Source organism: Condylostylus longicornis, unplaced genomic scaffold (genome assembly GCF_029603195.1).
Source record: "Condylostylus longicornis isolate FDR11 unplaced genomic scaffold, ASM2960319v2 ptg000077l, whole genome shotgun sequence".
In the NCBI taxonomy this organism is placed as follows: Eukaryota; Metazoa; Arthropoda; class Insecta; order Diptera; family Dolichopodidae; genus Condylostylus; species Condylostylus longicornis.
In genome coordinates this window covers 2,646,573-2,670,681 of record NW_026578045.1, presented here as the reverse complement: position 1 = coordinate 2,670,681, position 24,109 = coordinate 2,646,573, and the positions used below count along the sequence as shown (strand labels likewise).

The 24,109-nt window shown below is 21.6% G+C and overlaps 1 protein-coding gene across 5 annotated transcripts; it reads left to right on the top strand.

Annotated features, from left to right (window-relative positions):
- Positions 1-112: 112 nt before the first annotated feature.
- Positions 113-24,027, top strand: LOC129612815 (E3 ubiquitin-protein ligase RNF185-like). 5 transcript variants are annotated; one of them, XM_055526594.1, is made up of 4 exons: positions 113-331; positions 22,079-22,703; positions 22,965-23,134; positions 23,230-24,025. In XM_055526594.1, the coding sequence occupies exons 2-4, from the start codon at positions 22,096-22,098 to the stop codon at positions 23,328-23,330; spliced, it is 879 nt and encodes a 292-aa protein (XP_055382569.1). In that variant the 5' UTR covers positions 113-331; positions 22,079-22,095; the 3' UTR covers positions 23,331-24,025. The 5 variants fall into 5 exon arrangements, with proteins under 5 accessions (XP_055382569.1, XP_055382568.1, XP_055382570.1 ...); XM_055526593.1 differs by lacking the exon at positions 113-331 and adding an exon at positions 8,391-8,423 and having other exon boundaries at positions 23,230-24,026; XM_055526595.1 differs by lacking the exon at positions 113-331 and adding an exon at positions 20,129-20,256 and having other exon boundaries at positions 23,230-24,026.
- The last annotated feature ends 82 nt before the right edge of the window (positions 24,028-24,109 follow it).

The following is a 24,109-nucleotide window of genomic DNA, read 5'->3' as shown; positions in this document are numbered from 1 at the left end:
AAATGAATGAATGAAACACATATATATATGTGTGTAATTTTTGACTTTGAAATTTCGGAAATTAAATTTCGAAATATTTTTAATGTATTGTGTCAAGTGATGTAAAATTTGGCTGACTCTATCGTACGTATTATTTTTTTTTTTTTGGTTGAAGGAAAATAAAAAATTTATATTTATTGTGGAAAAAATATTTTAAAAAGTGTTATTTAATAAAAATACAAAAAAAAAATAGAAATAAACAATTTTCAAATAAATTAAAAATTTCAAATTTTAAATATTTTTAAAAATTTGTGTAAAGAGGAGAAATAAAGGGGAGAATAAATTATTGAAGGTGAGTGCTTTTTTTTTTTTTTTTTCAAACTCTTTAGAATATGGTCGGATGATCGAAATTTATGTAAATTTTTCACGTAGTCAAGTTATTTTTTTGAAAAATCATAAGCATGTAGATATATACATACATGTACTAAATAAATTTGTAAATTATGAAATTATAATATTAAAAGGATAGGAACTAAGTATGTAAATTAAATTAGAAAATAATATGTAAGTAGTGCCATATTTACATATTATTATTTTGAATTGATTAAGAGAAAAAAAAAATAAATGGGAAAGGGGTGGATTAAAAATTTCTTATCACAATTCACAACAAAATATCATTGAAAACAAAAACAATAAGGTTATAGGTACCCTATATAGGTACTTAAAGAAAAATTGAAATAAAAAAAATGTAAATATGTATTAAAGTTATTTATATAGATGAGTATGTACAACTTTCTTAAAAAGAATAAAATGTATACGTACATACATACATACCTATCTACAAAATTACACGTATGTAGGTAGCATATAATATTTTCTTTGGTAGTAATAAATATGCGTTCTATATAGTATTATTTTACTCCGTAATTAAAAAGACTAAAAATACCACATTTAAATATTTTGTTTTTTGTGTTTTAAATGAGAATAAACAGGGGTTTTCAAACTTTAAATTTTTAATACAGACCTTCAGTTCAGATTTCGTTCCTACCTATCCACCTACCTAGAATACAAATTAAAATTTGAAATTTTGTTTAAGAATGTTTTAAAATTGAAAGCAAATTTGGATCAAAGGCAAATGCAGTGAACGTCCATTAGTTCCTAAAATATACTCTAAAAAAACTAATCGCGTGTGATTGCGTTACAGTTATTACAGATATTTTTTCTGTGTTTTTGAAATTGCATTATGCAGGATTTGCAAAATTATATTATATATCTAGGTAAATATTTGCACATTCCAACTTCATAATTTTAAGTAGAATTAAGTAGGTAAAACAAATAAAATAAAAACGACTGAAATAGAATACTTAACAAGAATTCCACATCGTATGAGCTCATTTCAATTAATAAAATCTCAATTAGGTTTAAATCAAAAATTTTAAGAGCATAATTAAAGTATCAATTAAAATGTTAATACTAAATAATACTAAATTGTAAACATAATCATAAGCAAGCTTATTATACCGTAATAGTATTTATTAACAGATATAACGGTAATTGTAATTACTATCTTAATAGTGGGCATTTTGTTAAGTGAAACCAAAAATTTAACATTTACTTTTAATGTAAAATTAAACATTAACATTTTTGTAGGAAATTGAAAACTTTTGTGCTTAATATTGTAAAATTGGTTATTTTTGAAGATTACCTACCTAGGTTATTTAAATTTCAAATGTAATTATTTAGAGTGGGATCAAAAAAATTCAACTCATAATGTATTTTTTTTAATAAACAAATTATTAATATAAAAAAAATCTTAAAATTTTAGGTTTTCATGATATTGTATGGCGTGTTAGAAAGAAAATTATATGTATACTCATTCAAGTTTTCAGAGAAAGAGAAGAAGAAAACAATTTAAGAACATTTTAGTCTGATTTACTGGAATTCATTTAATTATTTAGAACGCTATGCACTACTATTAAGTTTAGGTTTGAGTTGTTTTTATTCAAAAGCAAATTTTGATAGCAATTGCAAAAGCAGAATTTTTATGAAATTTAGGAAAGTGTCCTTCACGACATAAATGCATTGTATGTATGCATATCGTATTAGAACCAGTTTAAAAATAAAATAAAGTATGTTTTAAGTATGTACAAGGAAAATTTGCAAATAATCTTGATTATTCATAAGATAAGAACTGGAACACTAACTTTTGTATTTTTGTTACTAACTTAGTTTCTTTAAAGAATGCATTTATATGTATACTTATAACATTATAGAATTATTGTTAAGAAGAAGAATGAGAAAATTAATAGTTGTAACAGGACATATTAACTGTTATCAGTATCATGCAGCCAATCAGTCGATTACATAATTTCCAAAATTTAATTTATCTTAACCTGTTATTTATTAATATACAGGCAGTACTAGCGAATTTTTTTCTCAAATTTTTGAAGATCTTCATTATCATTCATTAAAATTGTTTAAAAGTTGAATAAATTGTCACTTTAAATTAATTTTAATATGAAAATAAAATTTTATAATTTGTAGTCGCATACGAGGTAACATTGTGAGCTCACTATTAACTTTAGAAAGAACAATATTTTAATTTGAATTCTAAAAACCAAAAATTTTTTCGCTAGATACAAAACAATTTACTTACTTTTTAACAATTATAACTAAAAAATCTTAATATTCTTTTATGAAATATAATTTTTATTAACTTTAGAATATTACACATATTCACATACCTATATACATATGTATATATTTATTTATCTGTTGAAATTTTTTGACTTCTAGGCATTTAATTTTTTTTTTCTTAACAAAAGAACAAAACATTAAAAAGGAAAATTACAAACAAAAGTAAAAATACAAAAAAAAAAAATAATGAAATCAAATAAAACTTATCCATGTTTGTATGTTGAAATTCCTTTATTAATTAATTTTTTTTTAGCTACCGAAAGGGCAGGAAATAGGAGTTTATTTTTGAGTAGATAAGGGAACAAACAAATTAGATAATTAAATATAAACGTACACAATATGTACGTATATGATAAAAGTCTCAAGAATATTCCATAAACTTATACAATATTTTAATTTTTATTGAAATTAAAACTAGTTTAAAACAAATAATAAAAATCGGAACATCAAGCTTATATGTACATACGTATGTACTCGTATGTATATAATTAGATTCTGAAATTAATATGGTTACAGAAAATTAAATTTATTCTTCAGTGATTTTCAAAAATCAATGCAAGTGTATAGTAATAATTTATTAATAAGGCGGGTAAAACAAAACTCTAATTGCTTGATAAAATTGGTTTAGGCTATTTTATTTAATTTTTTTTCTTCTTTCGTTATTAAAATGATTGACACAACGCGCCAACCTTATTAACTTGTAAAACTATTTGACAATATTCTGTATTATTTGTGTTTAATAAAATATTCAAAAAAAGTTTTTACAAATTCTTAAATTTTCAGTAGCTTGCGAGCCGATAGTTTTGGTAGTAATGCTTATTGTGTTGATTATTATTTTTATATTGTAATTAATATCTGTAAATAAATAAATAAATAAGTCGCTTGATTTTTATTGAAACTCAAAAAATCTTGAATTTTGCATTAATTGTGGTGTTGTAGTAAATTGTGAAAGTGAAAGACTATTGAAAATTTAATCCATTTTAATTATTCACTGAAATTTTAACATAATAGTCAGTATTAATTGTAATTAGTCTTTAGTGAAATAGCTATTATTCTCATTTTCAGGGACTACCGCTGAACAAGTATATAAATAATAACTACTTTAAATATCTATAATAAAATAATTATAAGAACAAGTATTATAAGTTATTGCAAAATATTGAAAAATTGGTGGCATGGTTGTGTATCTCGCACATTTATTTCAAGATTTTTAGACAATAATATTTAGAATACCAACCAGCTAACCGAATTCAAATAAATTTAATAAGCAAAACTAAATTTAGATAAAAGATTACTTTGCATTACTCGTAGTCTCTATGAAAATTGAAACCTCCCGCCAAGCAAGAAAATTAAACAATGGAAATGAACATCCTATATAATCGAAGAAGAATAATTCATAAAATTGTGAGATTTGATGACATAATTTTAATTAAAAAAAAAAAATAATTTATTTCAAAAATTTTTTAAATAAATAAAAAAAAGAAAGAAAAGAGAAAATTTTCTTAATTACATAAAATAAGAAATAATGAAAATTTTTTAATGATATTTTTTTGTTACTTAATATTTTCTTAATTAAGATGAACTGAATAAAATTACTTACACAAAATAAATAAAATTATAATGATTTATGTTGACTTTTTATTATTTTATAACATAAATATAAAAAGTAAAATACCTTTTTGTATTTTTTTATTTTTGGGTTCATGGAAAAGTGCCATCATTGATTTTCTATTATAAAACAAAAAAAAAAATAGTAACAGAAAATTTTCCTTTACAAATTTTTTTTCTTTATTTTATTTTTAACTTTCTCTCTAAAAAAAATTTCTATAAAAATTTTATGCAGAATGATTTTTTATAATCAATATTTTTAATCTTTTTCTAACATAAAAATTAAATGTACCATAAAATTGCACAAATATTTCTATTTTTTTTATTTTGTGTTGATTTTAAATATTTGTTATAATAATTATGTTTTTAATGTTGTGTCTTAATAAATAGGTATATATTTATTTTAGACAAGAAAATATAAGGCATTTTTTATTTGAAAAATTCCTTTATTAAATTTCATTAGGAATTTTTTAATTCAATGCTACCACTGTATATAATTTATGAAATAAAATTTTAAAATAATTTAATTTTTATTTTAAATTTAATTAAATACCTTGTTCGCTGTTACAATGACATAACTCAAAGTTTAAATATTTAAGAAAATTGAATTGTAAAATTTTGGGAGTTATTGTAAGTGACAATTTTCAAATTAGTTAACTAAAGTTTTTGCACAAGAAAGAAATTAATTCAAGTGCTTTATATTTATACAAATACTCGTAACTCAGAAATCGTACTTTTTGAGTTAGGTCACTGTTGTATCAAATGGGTGAATAAAGAATTAATTATTAGAATTTGAGTTTTCGTTAAGTCAATTTAAAAAATTTTTTTTTATATTAAGTAATTTAGTAATTTTAATTTCAAAATTTTTATACTTTTAATTTTCAATTAAATTTGAATTTTATAAGTCTCCTCTTTGCTGTAAAGGTTGGACATGACATTATCATCGACAATAATTATTCGCAAAGAATAATTTAATAATAATTTTCGAATTTAATAATAAATTTTTTCGTATATGTAAATAGTAGCTAATATTCAAATAAAAATTTCAAAAGAAAAATTCAGATTTTTAATAAAATAAAAATTTTCTATTAACGCAATTATTTTGTTGCCAATCTAATAAAATTTTTGTCCTACAATAACATTTTTAAGTACACTTTACAAAATGCATAAAATTATTTTTTTTTTTAATTAAAATTTATTTTAAAATCACTAAAATTTAATGGTTTTTGGTTTCAAATGATTTTCTTGCAAAAAAATAAAAATAAAAAAAAAATTCTTAATTCTAATTTTTGTTTTGTTTTTTGTTTACGAATACATATTAATAATATCTATACAGATAAAAAAAGTAGAAGAAAAATACTGAAATAAAAATACTAAAAATGTAATTAAAAACCAGTTGAGTATACTAAAAAAAAACCTGCATGAACATATGTATGTATGTTTGTATGTATGTGTTTCGACTTCCCAAGATACAAGATACAATATCATTTTGTTACTTAATTTGTTGTTGTTGTTGTTGTTGTTAAATTTCATAATATTCAACAACAATTTCTTATATTTTAATACAGTAATCGTTCGATATATAAAACAAACTGAGGAATAAAGTGAGAAGGAAAAAAATACAATTAGAAATGGTACAATTAATATACAATTAGAAATTTGGGAATTAATTTAATGATTATTTAATTTTATAAAAATTTTGTATTTAATATTTAATAATTTTAAAATAATGAAATCTATTGATAGATGATTAAATTGAGAAATTAGGCAAAAATTATATAAAAATAATTAAAGAAAATTTTAGAAATTCGAAAAAAAAATAATAGAAGCTCAAAATTTTATAGTAAAAAAAAATTGCAAATGACTGCATCCAACAAAAATCCGTTTCCTTTCATGCAGAGTAATTGCTCGAGCGAAATAATTCATATTTGGGGGGGTGAAATCGTTTCATTTAATACTTAAAGAGTTAAATTGAATCAAGTTCTGAATTACAATTTATTCTTCTGAATTAGAATAGAAAATTATAGAAGAGATTAAATATACATTTCTGCATTTCATATTTTTGTTCGACTTATCTAGGTTTTATTATTATATAGATGATTTATTGTACGAGTATATATGTACATAATATAAAGTAATATTACCTATTGTTTCTTTTATTTATAAAATCACTGTATATAGTACTCTGTGTATTCAACTTTTTAATTATAATATTTTTCTTTTCTTTTTTTAAATATTTAATTTAATTCTTTTATATTCTCTTATAGTTTTCTTAAAAGATTAAAAGCTTTTAATTTAAAATCTCAATGTAATTTTTAGTATGTATATATATATTCTTATTGGTATATATATGGTATATATATGTAATATACATATTTGACTATGAAGCTATATAATTTAAAATTGTATGGCTATATACACAATTTATAATAGATAAAAATTCTGAAATATCTAATAATTTAAAATTTACGTTCATAATAATAATTTTAATATGAATTAAGTTAGTGTATAATATAAAAAGAATTACTAATAAAAACAGCTATACTTATATAAATATTTAGGTATATATATAGGTATATTTAGGTATATATATACATATATATACATACATATATATATATATGTATATCTAGATATATAGGAAAGCAGCTGTTTTTATCGTTATAATAATGCAATTTTTCAAAAAAAAAGAGTAATAAATATTAAATACTTAAATTTATTGCTATACGTTAAATAAATAGCAATAACGTACAGAAGTTTGAAGAGAACATAGTATAATGTAGTATTATGTAATTTAAAAAAGTAGATAGTTGATGCTAAAATAATATAATTTATAACTACAGTAAAGTCTTCAGTTAACAAAAAAAAAAACCAATTTATCCCTTGCAACTTTTTTACGATTTCAATTTCAATTTTTTTGAGCTACAGTCAAAATATTCAAATACTCGTAATTTAGGCTATTTTATTGAAAGTTATGAATATTATTAATACGGTCAGAGTACTTCATAATTTATATTCTATTGTGCTCTTATTGTATAAGACAACAAATTTCCATTTATGGTTTGATTTACAAATAATTTACAGAATTTAATAAAGTGCTGTTGTTCTCATTTTATATTACCAGCTTTTATTCAATTTTAATTGGTATTGTTATCGGTATAATGTACTCGTATAATTGGTTTTCAGTTCTTCATGATGTTTTATCAAGAAACGACACACTTTATTTCTTTATAATCAAAAATTTAATATGTCCCAATGTAAATTCATGAATTATTGCCATAAACTTTTAAAGTCCCAATAAAAATTCATGATTTATTGCCATAAACATAAAATTAAGTAGAAATGATTGTAGCGCCATTTAATTCTAACTCTAACCAACAAACTGCTCTCATATTATAAAAGAACTTTACATTTTAAGTATTTAGTTTTTCAAAACTATGTAAATAGTTTAGTAATAAATTGAAAGTAACTATTTTGGTTCATCTTTGTAATCTATATGTCATTATTACTTTTCCTCAGACAATATTTCTAAACTCTACTGTTCAATATTTCAAATTGCAATCATAGATATTGATTTTTATATTTTTAAAAAAAACTTCTATATAAGTGAACTAAATTTTTTCTTTTTTGTATTAAGTATGAATAGATTTGAGATTTAAGAAAAATTATATGCAATAAAAACGAATATCAAATCTCTTAATAGTGGTATGGTAGTATTAAAGAAGTATTTTGACCCACCAAACTATTAAAAAACTATTCAATTCAAGGCTGAATTTTGATAAAAAGGTCATAATCAACTTCAACAAAACACAAAGCAAGAAAAATAAGAGTTGAAATATGAAGAAAACAAGAAAATAAAAACAAAGCAACGAAAAAAATTAAAATAGGTAATAACAGCTTGAATTCAGAGTTTGTTGTTGCTGTTATTATTATTACTGTTGCTGCTGCTGTTGTTGTTGTTATTATTTTTCTTATTTGTGTTATTATTGTTGTTGTTGTTATTGATGTTGTTTTTCTTTTATTTTTTTATTTTATTTTTGCTCTTTATTTCCACATAGAAAATTTTTATAATTTTTATAATACTTATGCTTCAGTTAATATTTAGAAATACAACAATATGGATATATTCGATATATTAGGTAGAATTTTTTTCAATTTTTTTATTTAGAAAAAAAATATTAAAATATTAAAATAATTTAAAATATTAATATTATTAAATTTAAAAAATATTTATTATATTTTGTAAAAAAAAAAATCTGTTATACATTATAACAAAAATAAATTCTTAATACTGTTATACATGCTTAGTTTTGTTATACGAAAGAACGAAAAATTATTTTGTGTATACGAAAGAACGAAAAATAAAAATTGAAAAAAGAAAAGAAAATGTCAAAATTTAAAACCAGAATAATTTTTTTTTTTCTTTAAATAAAAGTGAATGTTTTTGAGAACCTATGAATTGTGTTATACATGCGTTTTGCAACATTTATAAAATTTAAAAAAATAAAAAATTAAAGCTTTTTTTGCATATTTTTTTTTTTGAATTAAAATCTTTTAAAAATATATTGTATAAGAAAATAAAGAAAAATGGCATACAGAGAATCTAGAACGTTGATTATATCGTTCCGCTTTTAATTAAAAACGCGAAAAGCGAATTCTTTTGACAAAGAAAAGGCAAAGAGAGAGAGAGAGAGGGTAATAGAAACTGGTTTTTCATGTATACTTCTTTTTAAAATTAATAAATTTTTAAAAATACAATATAACAGTTATAAATATTATAGTTATACAATATTCGTGTACAAAATAAAGTACAATATAAAAGATATAATTTGTTATTCTTGTATACAAAAAAATATGGAATTACTTTATTTTAATTAGTAGGATTGCGTTTAGAATAAAATATGTTAATTATATACAATATGTATACGCAAATAGTTTTGCAGCCCACATAAAATTTTATTAAACTTTTTTTTTTTTTAAATTTAAATAAAATTTAAATTTAAAAAAATTCTTCTAAAAATTTTTATGGTAAATATTAGTTGACACCAACATATGCAATGAATATTGTGTTTACACTTTAGATTTACATTTTATTTTAAATGGACCGATTGCTTAATTGATTTAATAAAAAAAATTAAAATTTTTTAAATAAAATTGTGATTCAATTTAAAAGTTATAATAATAAACTAATTAATTTTGAGTAATTTAGATAAAGTGTAAACAAAGGTTATGTCATAAACATTTTTTATTAACAGAAATCTTGGTATGAGAATAAATTGAATTCTCTGTAAACATTTGAAACAAATAAATAATTAAGTTAATTAATTAAATAAACTGAATTTTAGAACAATTTAAAAATATTTTGCGTATTTTTAGAATGCCAACCAGTTTTATTATAGCATATGTTATATAATGTACTCAAATTATTCACCAACAATAAGTGGGAGTCTATATGTCTTAAATTTGAATAAAGAAATTCTATTATCGTAAACATTTACTTTATAGAAATGGGAAATCAATTATTATAATATAGTGAGTAACAATTTTCGGTACTAAGAAGAAGTGTCAAAAAAGTTGGTTCGATATTTGAAATATTTTGATGACAGTATTGAATTTTCACAAAATTTATGTCAATACTGTCTGCGTAATTGACATAAATTTTCACAAAAAAAGAAATAATCGGATGTTATGACAGCACAAAGACGACAACAAAATGTAATTTCTAAGTTGGTGAAAGTATTATACAAGATTATGAAAATTCCTTTTTGAACATACTTACTTATTTCAATTTTTAAGGACGCTAATAAGCTTTTATTGAAATTTAAAATTTAGTTTTTAGTAAAGGCTCACTATGTGATAAGATCACTAATAGCCGATTTAATTTTCCTAAAAAAATTATAAATTTTATCCTCTTATTCAATAGAAAAATAAGTAGACCTTATTTTCGCTGGACAATAGCATTTTTCCAGCATTTCATTTGCTCAAATGTCAAAGCACAAAAAATAAATATGATTTTATCAACATACTAAGAATTTCTACTGCAAAGTGTTAACTGTTTCAAATTATTTAAATACGTTTTAAATTTTTCATAAATTAAAATGACAACAACAAATGATCTTTAATAATTTATAACATTTAAATTAGTAATTAATTTATATTAGTTACTTTTCAATTAAAAAACATTATAGAAAAAGCAATTAGTTAAAATAATAAAGTAGTAAAAGTAATTAGCATAGCAAACATATTTACATACATCAGTTAGTAATAGTAATAATTTTAATAAATAAATTAAAAAAAACAGTGTGACTTGTCAGACAAGCTTTAATTGATTATTCAATATTGATATATAGAAAATTAATAAATTGTGTAATTTACACCTAAAATTTACAGTATTTTTTTAATTTTTATTGACAATTACAAAATTTATTTAATTAATTTATTAAAATTTCTATATAAACAAATTATTTTCATTATATTACTGTATAATGTATTAAAAAAATTTATTTAAAGTTTAAAGTCAAAGATTAAATTTTGAAAATTATTTAAATACGGTGAAACTCTGTAAGACGAAACTTTCTTTAGCTCAAACTGTATGCATATTACTATGTTTACTTAGAATTTTAAAATATTATTTCATAAATTTCAGTTTCTCCTACTAGAACATCTCTCTAGTTCGGATTTTTCTCCGATATTTACAGAGTTCCAAAAATAGAAGTACCACTGTATAATAAGCATTTCAAAAATTGTGACTATAACTGAATATCGTATTAATTTATTTATTTATTACAAATTATTGAATTTTTAATTGTTTATCTCATGATTTTAGTATTATACTATAATTATGTTAACTATAACAATATTTTTTAATTAGGCTAATAATGTTAAATATTTTATAACACTTACGTACAATACAATGTGTATATTATACTCATACAATAGTGTAAACTACATTTATTTACCTTGAACTTTTTAAAACAATAAAAGAATAAGTGTACTTAATCTTTTATTGTTAAATAAAATATGCCTACATTTATACAAATTAATATGGTTATGAATTTGTATAAATGTAGGCATATTTTAAGATCTAAAATAAATTTTTTTTTAAATAACTAACACATTGTTATTTTGTATTGTAATTAGTTCCCACAAAGAGAAAAAGTTTGCAGTTTTGTCAAAATTTAGACACTATTTTCTTCTATTAATTATTATTGAACTATTATTTGCACAAAATATGAGGTTATTTTCTATATATGTACACTGCACAAAAATAAAAAGCCATCTATCGGAATAAATATGAGTAATAACTCGCAATCACTTTATATGACATGTGCATGGGTGTATCTCAGAATTATATGCACATTAAACATTTAATTGAAATGAAACGCAATTTTTACATAGACAATACTTCATGTTGTAAAAAAACGGCAAATCATGACAATAGTTATAAAATTTAAATTGAATAGGCTAGAAATTTTAATAATGATGAAATTATAAAAACCCTCTAGAAATGTCAATGTCAAAAATCAAAATTTATAACCCGAAATATAAAATCGAAAGTAAAATTTATCCTCTATAATAAATTCTTAAAATGTTTAATATTCTAAATTAAATTTGTACATATGTTATATAACCTTTTTAAATATCCTTTCTTGCCCTCAAATCATTAGATATTCTAAACACAATTTTATAATAACAAAATTAAATTGTCAACTTGAATCTTGATCTTGATCATTGAGATTATGAACTTTATAATATTATTATACTATAATTAATAAAAAACATGTATAAATTTAAATTTTTATCATATTCTTCCCTTCAAATTGTTATTGTATAATTATATGTGCTCCTTCAAATTCTATATTAGTCATAATATATACATATATAGAGGTATAATTACTCTTAATCTCTACGTATATATTATTATATTTCATTTGGAATATATTTTATTAAAATTCTAAATTCTAAAAAAAATTATTTTAAGCACGTTAATAAAATTAAAAATTACATTTTAATTATTTTTTTACACATAAGTATGTATAAAAAGCATGCATATATTTTACACGTAAATATATTAGTACATATAGTTACGTATGTATATAACAAGTATATATATATATGCCATCATAATTCTTGAATAGTAGCTTACAATAGTATAATATTTAAATAATAATTAAATTATAATAATAAAGAAAAATTTAATTAAATTTATTCAACAAAAAAATCATAAACCAAAAACTTACAGTAAAATGAAAATTTATATAGTTGATCATTTAAATTATAGGAACAAATTTTGGGCCTCCACACAACGTTTAATTGTATGAAAATATAAAATGTTATAATATCTCACAAGTTCTTTTGTGTTATTTGATCCCTCGTATTAAGTATACGAACTTCTTACAATCGAGAATGATTAAAATCGAGTGAATTGACAAATCTTAATATAATTTAGCAGGGTCCTGTAGTGAATCACTCTTATAAGACTGTAATATCCGAAAACTAGGCACAAGAAGAATTTAGTGAAAATTTTTTTTCCAGAAGCTCATAAAATGCCAGTCGGAAACTTTATTCCGAAATTAACATTATTGCCGCTATGCGACGCTTTTAATTCTTTGAACATTTGTTGATTGTTTGTTGTTGTTTTCGATTTTTTCCCCCTTTTCTTTTTAAATTTTATTAATTCTTGTAGCAAATGTATGCTTTCTCAGTTCTCTATGTCTGCCATTATTGTAGAAATTAGAGTAGGTATATTTAGTGATTAAAATGATATTGTTTTGACTGCAATGATCAGCATAGTATAAAAGCTAAATCAGTGATGTTTTCAATGTTCAAGTATTATAAATGAATTAAGAAATTAATAATACTTTAAAAACAGATAAAAATATTAACAACTAAAAGTCATTAATACTCTTTACCAATTTTGTACAGTTCATTTTATTTTCATTTGAATTTTCAAAGACACCAAGAAAAAAACAACAATAACTTTGAATATTGAAATTAATAAAAATATTTAAAATAATACTTAATAATTTTATCAATATATTATTAATAAAAAAAAATTATTTTCAAAACAGATTCACAATTATTTGAATAAAAAAAAAATTTTTATCACGTATTTTCAATTGGAATTGGGGGAAACAAAATAATATTTAACACAGATTATGCACAGATTTTCACGTACTTAAAAATTGGATAAATATTGTTGACATAACGTACATTTAAATGAAAATTATCTGTGTATGCATATAATTTATGGTATATACAATAGAAGACATTTATTATGTCTAATTTCCATGTTCAAATATCGTATTGTTATTTAATAAGAATGGTATTGTATTTGAAGATGTGAGCCACAATACGTTAGGGTATTCTCTTTCAACATTATTACATTCAATTCCGAATTTTCCGCAATTATATTTCTTTAATAAATTAGAAGTTTTTTGTTACAATTTTTTTTGCATTACTGCGAACTCATGTAGTGTGAGAGGAAAGTATATAGTAAAAAGAAGAGACAGAAATAGAATGGAAGTGTACTATGACCCAATTTACAATATTTAAGTTTTACCTAACATAATTTTGTTTGACAAAATTTAAAATTATAGGGTAGAAGGTGTAGTTACTGTATATACATATTAATAAAATAGTATAATAGATGTATTTATGTATATAGGTATGTTATACAGTATTCAAACAAATATATTCTTTTCTTTTATTCCATTCAAATTAATTTAATATAAATCGAAATAGATGCGAAATATTTTTTTAGGAAGATAATGGATTATGTATGTATATCGTATCTAAGACGTAAAAATTATTTTAAACTAATTATGTCACATTTGACATTTTACAATATTAATGCCTTTTTCATAAACATGTTAAATCGCGATATATGTACACTATACTTTTATGTTCTATATTTATGTTCATAAACAAATGTTGCAAATAAAATTTGTTCATAAAAATAGCCAAATTATCAGCAATATAGGGAAATTATGAGTAACAGAGCTCAATCATATAAAATCTCTATATCTTCGCATATACTTATATATCCATCACGTAATATTTTTACAGTATTGCTTTATAGCATATTGAAAATACTTTTCAACAAAATTTTACAAAAAAGCATACAGAATTTTATGGATGCAGAATTTGCTTTTCTCTGCGTTTCTAAAAACAAAGAAACAGTGTTGTAATTTATACAACTGTGACATTGTAAAATTATTGGAAGATACAATACGGAACGTGATATATCATCAGAGTTTGTGTTTTTTCTTATAAATACAGAAATAATACTGTCAATATTGTCACATAAACCGTTCAACTCTATTATTATATTCATTTACCAAAAACTCTTATTTTTGAATAATTATACTATATACTTAAAAAATTACTTTATTTAAAAATAATTACACGAATTTTTTTTCTAGGTGTGAAAATAAACAAAAAATTTTAGATAATAAACTAAAAGTAAAAAAATTATTAAATCATCTCAGGTTATATTTTGTCATGTCATAACTATGATAAATTTTCTATACATATATACATAGTTACTTAATTTTCATGAATAGTTCGAAATCTTTAAAATTCGTATAATGTTTTTTCCTATTGTTATCCCGTTCCTTTTAAAAATCTAAAAATGGATGAAATTTTGAATGAAACCGTAAAATATTACAAATGTAAAATTTTAATATTTTAAATACAGTTTAATTACGTTTGTGAATATTAAAAATAAAATACGAGAGAGAAAATCTATACCTACTAAATGACTATAGGCCGAAAAGAAATCACTATTAAATTGGGATAGAATCTTAAATATTGAGAATTGGAAGCTTTAGAGCTTTAAATATTCTAAAAATTTTATAATTATAGTTATAGAGAACGAGGTCTAAAGATTTTATTAAGTTACTTTTACTTTATTGAGTGACAGCTTTAGTGTTGTTATAATACACAGTAATTTTGCGTTAAGCCACTGTGTTTCCACCTTAATCAACAAGTACAGAGTTTGACAGTTGATCTTATATTGTCGAATTCATGGCACAATCTTGAGTAAAAATATTAGACATTTTAATTTTTATTCCTATTTCTTAATTGAAAAATCCTTGAATATTTTTTACAATTTGAGTTCATAAATATCAATAGTAATTTACAATACCCAAATATTCTTTAATTTATCAAATTACTATAATTACAAAAATAATTAAGCATTTCCAAATTATTTTACAAATCTCTTTTTCAAATTTACCTTAATTACATTTGATGACTAATGAAATTTTAATTTTTATTTTTAAATTTAATTTTTTCTTTATTTTTTTCATAAAGAATATTTCTTAACATTCCATTAGCGATTATTGTTTTTTATATTGAATCTTTTTATTTCATTTTTTTTTAATTCCAAATATAGTGGTAAATAATAATTATTATTGATCAAAATTGACATTTTTAATATACCATTGTGTAAATAAGTGTGATTAAATTTTTTTGCAAAAGTTATTTTTATATTCAGAGGCAATAAACATTTTTAGATGATTTTCCATATTTTATACTGAAACGCGGAATTTGACAGTTCATCTTGCCATTTTCTACTAAAATTGTCTTATATTTTGTCGCGAACCTCTATTTAAAAATAATTACAATTTTTCAAAAATCGTACAGCTATTATTAATTTGGTCAGTTTTTTTTTCTCTTTTATTTAGCAAGAACATAACTTTTGACTTTGATCATTTTTGACACATTATGCATTAAGCGTTTGTTTATTAAAAAGAAATGTCAAAATATTATTATACAATGAAGGTCTACCGAAGATAAGTATGTAATTCTTTTTAATGATAAGATTGAAATGTGACAATTTGACAATTGATTATGTCAATTGATTATTTCTCTTTAAATTTATTCAATAGTTTTTTATATAGAAAAAAAATATATTATTAAAAATATTATTTGTTAAAAAGTGACAAAAAAAGTAATATAGTTATAGTTACCAATTACCCGGAGTTACCAGTTAAATCAATAAAATTTGCTTATTTTTTATTAGATAAAAATCGATTGCATTATTTGTCAAAATCAGTTTAATACAAAACGTATGAATTCGCTTTCAAAATCTCAAATATTTGCAATTTACATGTTTTTTTTTTAATTTTTTGAATGGTATATGACAATAGTTTTTCTGACATTATAATTTTTTTTTTTACTCCTACAGTCTTAACCAAAACTATTTTGCCTCTTTATATGTAGATAAAAAATTATTATTTTTCAATAATTTCTCAATTATTAAGAAGAATAAAATGAAAAACAGTGTGAGAAAGATATAATGTATATATATACATACATATATATATGAATTTAGTAATTATTACGACATTTCATTTTCGTTTTTAATAAATTTCATTTATTTTTTCTCTCTTTATTTAGTATGTCATTGAATTGATCAACAATACGTTCACATATAGATAGTTAACTAGTATAGAGAGTAATACTAAAAATAAATTTCAAAAAGTCATTAAAGCCCACATAACTCTAAAATCAGACAATTTTGTTTTTTTTTTTTTTGTTTTTGTTTAATATACAAAAAAATTAGGTTTTATAGTAAATTTTATTATAAAATTATAATTTTTACTCTTTATTTTAAATTTTTCATTAGAAGTCATAATAAAACGAAAATGCACGCTAGTAAAAATGACAGTCTCAATTGGGTGTTGCCAGCTGTTAAACGATATGAGGTTTACAATGCAATCATTTAAAATCGAAATTGATTAATGTTATAACACCCCTTTACCTTTCTTATAACTCATCTTCAGCATTAACTGTTTTTTAACGTTTTTGAAGGTTAAATAATTTTTTAAAAGTATTTTAAAAAAAAAAATGAAAACAGAAAAATTAAATAATATTTGTTATGTTTTTGACCGCATAACTAAAAATGTGCGTTTGGTTTTTTTTATTCTGCTTTTGCCGCATTTCAATTCAACAAAAAAAAAAAAAAGAAAATTTTAAAACTTGACTTAACACAACACAATAAAAGTAAAAAAAAGTTTGAAAATGAAAAAGTATGTAAAAAAAAAAAGAAGCAAAAATTATTTAGCCGGAAAGAAAATATAATTGTGTTTACTGGTGTGGAGATCGCATTAACGTATATCGTCATATCTACTACAACAACTACTACTACTACCATCACAACAGTTAATGTTGACCTTGACCATTTATTTTTCTCTTCTCTTATTTTGTTTGATTTCGATTTCTTTTGCATTTTTTTTTGTTTTAGTTTAATTTTTGATCAGATTTCTTTATTTAATTTTTTTTTTACTTATTTGTACATACTATTTGTTTTTGCATTTGAAATAAGTGAACTTCCTTTCCGTAAAATTTATTTAAATAATAAGCAAAAAAACCATAAAAAAATTAGAAAACTTTACTTAACAAATATTTTTTTATTAAATATTTTCCATTTAATAAAAATTAAATTAATCGCTTAAGAATTAATTATAATTTATAAGGTCGAACTCAAAATTATCGGAAATATTTTTTTTGGTTGAATGATCTATTGATATAATAAAATTTTACATTTATACATACTTGATATGTATATTAAACAGGTTTTTCTAGAGGCAAACGTCTAATGTACTTAATTTGTTAGGCTAGTCACTTAACAAGTTAAAACTCTATGACACAATGAAACTGGGACATGACTATCTATGATATCATATATTAGCCCTATACTCCTCCTAGGAACGAAGAACGAAAAGATATTGACATTAAAATAATGTTCTCTTCGAATAAAGTAAATTTGAATATTTTAAAATTTAATTAGATTCTGAAAGTAACTGTCATGCGAATGTCAAATTATTATACTCATAAATTCACGAAATGTCCAAACAACTTTATCTTATCACATTTTAAAGTAAGCCTGTGATTGATGACAAAATTGCGACAATAGTTTTTTTTTTGTTTTTCTTTGTGTATTGTTTGATATATGCAAACAAAAATGTCATAAAAAATCATGCAATTTTAATGACATTTTAATTAACGTCACAAAATCATAGTAATTTGATAGCGTATTTCACACTTGCATGAACATTATTGCCGCACTTCGGCAATGTTGTATAAAATAAAAGATGATGTTACTAAGTTTAAATAAATTAAGTCGTCAGTTTTTTGAATATCTACCTCAGTCAGTTTTTGAAATATGTGTAGGTAGGTTAATTTAAAATATTCTCAGACAAGACTACTACTGGAACTTAAAATTCATAAGAATATTGGATTTTATACATATATTGTTTTGTAAAAAATTTTTTATTAAGGCATACATACATATATATGTAAAAAAAAATTAAAATAGCTTGTAATAAATTTTTCCCAATACTAAAAATAAAAAATACCGAACAAATTTTTGGCCATATCAAATCGCATTAACATTTATTATTGACTATGTGTGCAAAACGGTAAAAAACATACATATATGCATAGTTGTAATAAAACTATGAATACGTGATTATACACATACATTTATACATTTGTATTTGAATAACATTCAAAAGTAATGCAGATTTTTACTATTATTAAGCTTGCATGTGTGTGTATACAAAAATTTATGTTATAAATAAATTTGAAATTACACGTTTTTTTTTTTTCAAAAAAATTACTCAAGGTCAATCAAAATTTTAAATCAAAAATCATTTTTTATTGTACTTTAAACCTAATATACCTGATAATAACATGTCTATTCACAATGCTTTTTTCAACTGCATTCACTATATTATGATTCACGAAACAATATGTATTAATATTATAGTGTTTATTATAATTGTTATACATATTAGATATTGCTTAACAGAGCTGTGTTATACATTCATATAAACATGTTTGTGTTTTGTTGATCTATTTTGTTAATTATTTTACAATTAATAAAATTAACATAATTATAATATAGTTAATCTAATTTAATACAATTTGAAAATTAGTTTTGATTTGATTTAAAAAATAAAAATTTTATTGATTTATTGGTAAAATATCATATGTTATCGTAAAACATCATTTTGTCAAATGTAATCGTAAAATGTTATGGTCGTATACAGCCTGAAACATTATATTCACTCACTTTTTATTCACTTAGTGAGTAAGTGAATAAAATAAAAAGATGAGATTTACAATCAAATTCATAATTTTTATATTCCAAGCTCTATGAAATATGCAAAATGTTCAATTTCGATTAATTTTAAGTGTATCGAAATAATGAATGTTGAAACTTCTGTCAAATTGGCAGGTGGAATGCCACTTTGACTTATTTAACAATACAATTTTGGCTTATTCAGTGAAATAATTTTAATTTCTTAAATCTGAATATGTCAAACTGAAATAAGATCTACATTTTGAGACAACTGAAAAGATTTTACATGAAGATTTAAAAGTTACTGTGCCAGTGCTATTTTTAGGAATTGTATTTAAAAAAAAAAAAAACATTCACGTTTCGAATATGTCAATATAAAGAGTTTCATATCACACAGATTTTCAAAATTTTTCAATAAAATTGAAAATAAAATAAAGAAGAGAATTTACATGATAATTTTTAATTTTATTAAAATTATTGCTCTAGCATGCATGACGACAAACAGAAGACACATGATAAATATAAAATAAATGACCACGTCAGCGATTTTTTATTTCGATCGATTTTTTGTTTTAATTTTAATGCTCCGTGTTATTTACATTTACATTTTTTTTATATTTCTCTTCCTCTCTCTTTCTCTCTGTAATTCTATCTTTCGTCTGCTCTTTTTGTTTATTGTTTTCAAGCTAGTATTTAGTAATAATTACTGCTAAAGAACAATAATAAATTATTAGTATAAATGTAATAATAGTGAAGTGAAGTAAGGATGTTAGTAGCAATTACCTGCCGTTCATTGCTTCATTTTATGTTGTAATATAAAATCGTTATGTCAGCAAACAAATAAAAAACGAAAAAGTGCATTTTCGCGTCACAATTACGTTAGTTTTTTAACGTTCTATTTTTTCTATTTTTTTGTTTTGTGCTTTTACTATTACAAATATTTTAATATTCTTTAAAAAACAGCTTTTACTTTTTTTTTTGGTCTTTTAGAATTTTTTTAAAATATAGATTTGTTTTTTTTTTTTTTATTTAATCCGATTTAAAAATTGCTTTAAGATTTTTTTTTGCTTTGTGTTGCATTCATTTTAGGAATTAAAGAAAAAAAGAAAAAATTAGAAAAAAATGTATAATTAAATATTGGAACGTAAAATTTGTATGACTATTATTTAAAAATATTTAAAAGTTCTAATTTAGTTTGAATTTAGATTTTAAATTGAAATGTAGAATAGTTTTCTGTCTCTCTCTCTTTCTATTATTAAAATTATAATAATTTATTTAAATGTGGCAAAATGCAACGGTAAATTGAGATTTTTCCTTTTTTTTTGTGAATTAATTTTGCCTTACTGCATTTTAAATCATAAAAATTAGCAAATAATAAAATAATTATTAAAAATTATTAAACAATTGTGTTGAAGAAATAAATTTTTAATGGAAAAAAGTAGTACTTACTGGGAATAATTTTTGATAGAATAAAAGCCAGCCCAGGTCAGACAGGAGCATTAAAATGTCACTATGTGTTTTAGAAAATTTATAATCACCGAAAAATTTTGATATTAAATTAAAATTTTGTTTCATAATTCTTACAATTAGTGCATAAAACCCAAAAAATATTCTCAATTTCGACCGGTTTATATTACAATTATTAATCTGTTAATCATTATTAATTGACTTATATCAAAAATAATTATTAGTTAATATGTAATAATTAACACAAACTACAATTATTAAAAATTAATTATCAGCTATTATATATGTAATTAATTAGAAATACAACTATTTTTAAATACAAAAATAACTATTCTTAAAATAATTATTTTGCATGCAATATAGAAAGAAATATAAACTTAGATTTAGAAAAAAATAGAAGCAGATTATAGAAAAATCAATAAAACTATTTATTAAATAGAAGGTGCATACAATAATATGTTGAAAATATAAAATGTTGAAATAAAGAAAGAGAATTTTTCCATTTCTTTTTTTCAAATATAACAGAGGTGAAAAAATTAATTTACATTTCATTCATTCAACAAAAATGAACTTTAAAGTAGTGGAAAAAATAAACGCTGTGGTTTTAAGAAATTTCTTTTACAATAACCCAATAAATAAATTCCGTAAATAATAAATTGAAAACTCGTTCTATGCCTTACACAAACTGTGTAATAATTTTATGGGGCCCACTAGTGTTTAAATATTTTTCATAAAAACAGTTCGATTTTGATAAAAACAGTTTCTTTCGTTTAATATCGCCTTACTATAACAGAGTACACATGCTACTTATTGTAAAATTTTGCAGTATGACCCTAAATTATAAGTCACGCTCTTCTTTATTTTATAATCTATAGGAATTTTTATGGACGCACTGAACTATTTGCAATAAACTTTTTTTTTATAATAATTACAAATTTTCCTTTCACTATTTTCCTCTCGGACAAACACAAAATTATTCGATTATTCGGACAAACATTATATTATTTTAATTTTTAATTATATGTACGTGATAATTTTTCAATAATTATTAATCGGCCCTTAACTACCTGTTAAAAAAACTTAAAAATCAAAATTTTAAATGATAACATACAATTATTTGCTAATTTATTAAATCAATTACACAGAAAATGTCAAATATATTTAATATAAATTTTATTAAATAAAAAAATAAAATATTAATTAGATTTTCTTTTTTTTTATTTATATTTTTAGATCAAGCTTTTAAAAAAATGTCATCATTAGAAACATCATTTTCTGGAACTGGTATACCTTTATCATCAACATCATCTTCTAATAATAATAATAATAACGATAATAATACAATCGAATTAAATTCATCATTCAATAATAGTAATAATAACGTTAGCTCAACAGCAACATTAACACCAACAATACAATCAACTGGAACATCAACAGTATATGGTACATCACCAAAAACACCAATTTTAAATAATAATAATAACGGCGAATCAATAAATATGTCGACTAGTAGTACACCTGGTACAAGTTTTAATAGTAACACAAATAATAATAATAATAATAATTACAATAATAATAATAATAATAGTACTGATCCATTAAATGGTGATAATAAAAAAGATGGTGGAGATGGTGGTGAAAAAAAAGATGATTCAATGTTTGAATGTAATATTTGTTTAGATACAGCTAAAGATGCTGTTGTTAGTATGTGCGGACATTTATTTTGTTGGCCTTGTTTACATCAATGGTTGGAAACACGACCATCAAGAAAATTATGCCCAGTATGTAAAGCGGCAATTAGTAAAGAAAAAGTAATACCATTATATGGTAGAAATAGTACGAAACAAGAGGATCCAAGGTATAAAATATTTTTTTTTTCTAATTGAAAAATTTAATTTTTATATATATAATGCAATATAATGTTAAATATTTTTGTCTAAAAACAATTAAAATTTCTCATTTCATGTCCAGTAAACTTCAATTTTTTAGTTAGAATTTAGTTAAATTATCATTTTAGCTAGTTTATTATTAGAAAAAAATCAATTTAAAATTTTTTTTTAATTAAATTTTATTTAACAAAGAAAAATAATTATTAATTTGTTAATTATTATTTTATTAGAAATAAAGTTCCACCTAGACCAGCTGGTCAAAGATCAGAACCGGAACCAGCTCCTGGTTTTCAAGGATTTGGATTTGGTGATGGGGGTTTTCACATGTCTTTTGGTATTGGAGCATTTCCATTTGGTTATTTTGCATCTTCTTTCAATATTGGTGATCAAAGACCGACAAGTATGATTTATAACATAAAATACATATAAAATTTATTAAAAAAATTAAACATTTACCAATAATTACAATTAATAAATGTTTTTTTAACATTGTAGGTCAACGTGGTGCTTCAATGGAATATAATGATGAGCAGAATTTATCAAAAATTTTCGTGTATTTAGCTGTTATCTTAATTGGTTGGCTTTTATTCGCATAGCATGTTTGTATATTAATCGAAATTATATCGCGATAAATTTAAAAACTATACACATTAATATAAATAAAATATAAATAACAAAAAAAAAAATAAAAAAATAATAATGCAGAAAAATAAAATCAAGAAAAAAAAATGTATAAATTTTTATTTTTAAATAATTAATTATGTTTAATTTAAGCTCTTGTATTTTAACTTTTCAATTTATCATAAGGTGATCCTCGTATAATGTAATAGTTTTAAATTCTAGAAAATTTGCTTGCATTATGCGAATTCGCATTTCATGAAATCGTTAATTTTGTACAAAATGAATTTCAAAATTTTGTTATATTTTTATTTTATATTTATGAAATGAAAAAAAAAAATAAATGTGTTCATTTGTAAAAAACAAAATTATTTCATTTAATTATATGTATATACAAGCAAAAAAATGATTGCCAAATTTTGGAACTATATGTAGTTTTATTCTGAAATTGAATTCTAAAACTATTGTCTTAGACGAGGAGGACTTTTAAATTGTTTTTCTTTTTATATTGTTCGTATTTAAAATAATATCTTATATTAGCATAATTTTACTGTACTACGAATTAGGAAAGAAAAAAAAAAGATAATTGAAATTAAAATTAAATGTTTTTTAATGGGGAAATAAGTTTCCAACATAAATTTTTTAATGAAGGATAATAAAGTTAAGAAAATTGTGAATTAAAAATCAAAAAAAAAATCTAATCAAATCTGTATTGTTATATTGATTGAAAATTAAAAAAAAATATAGTATATATACA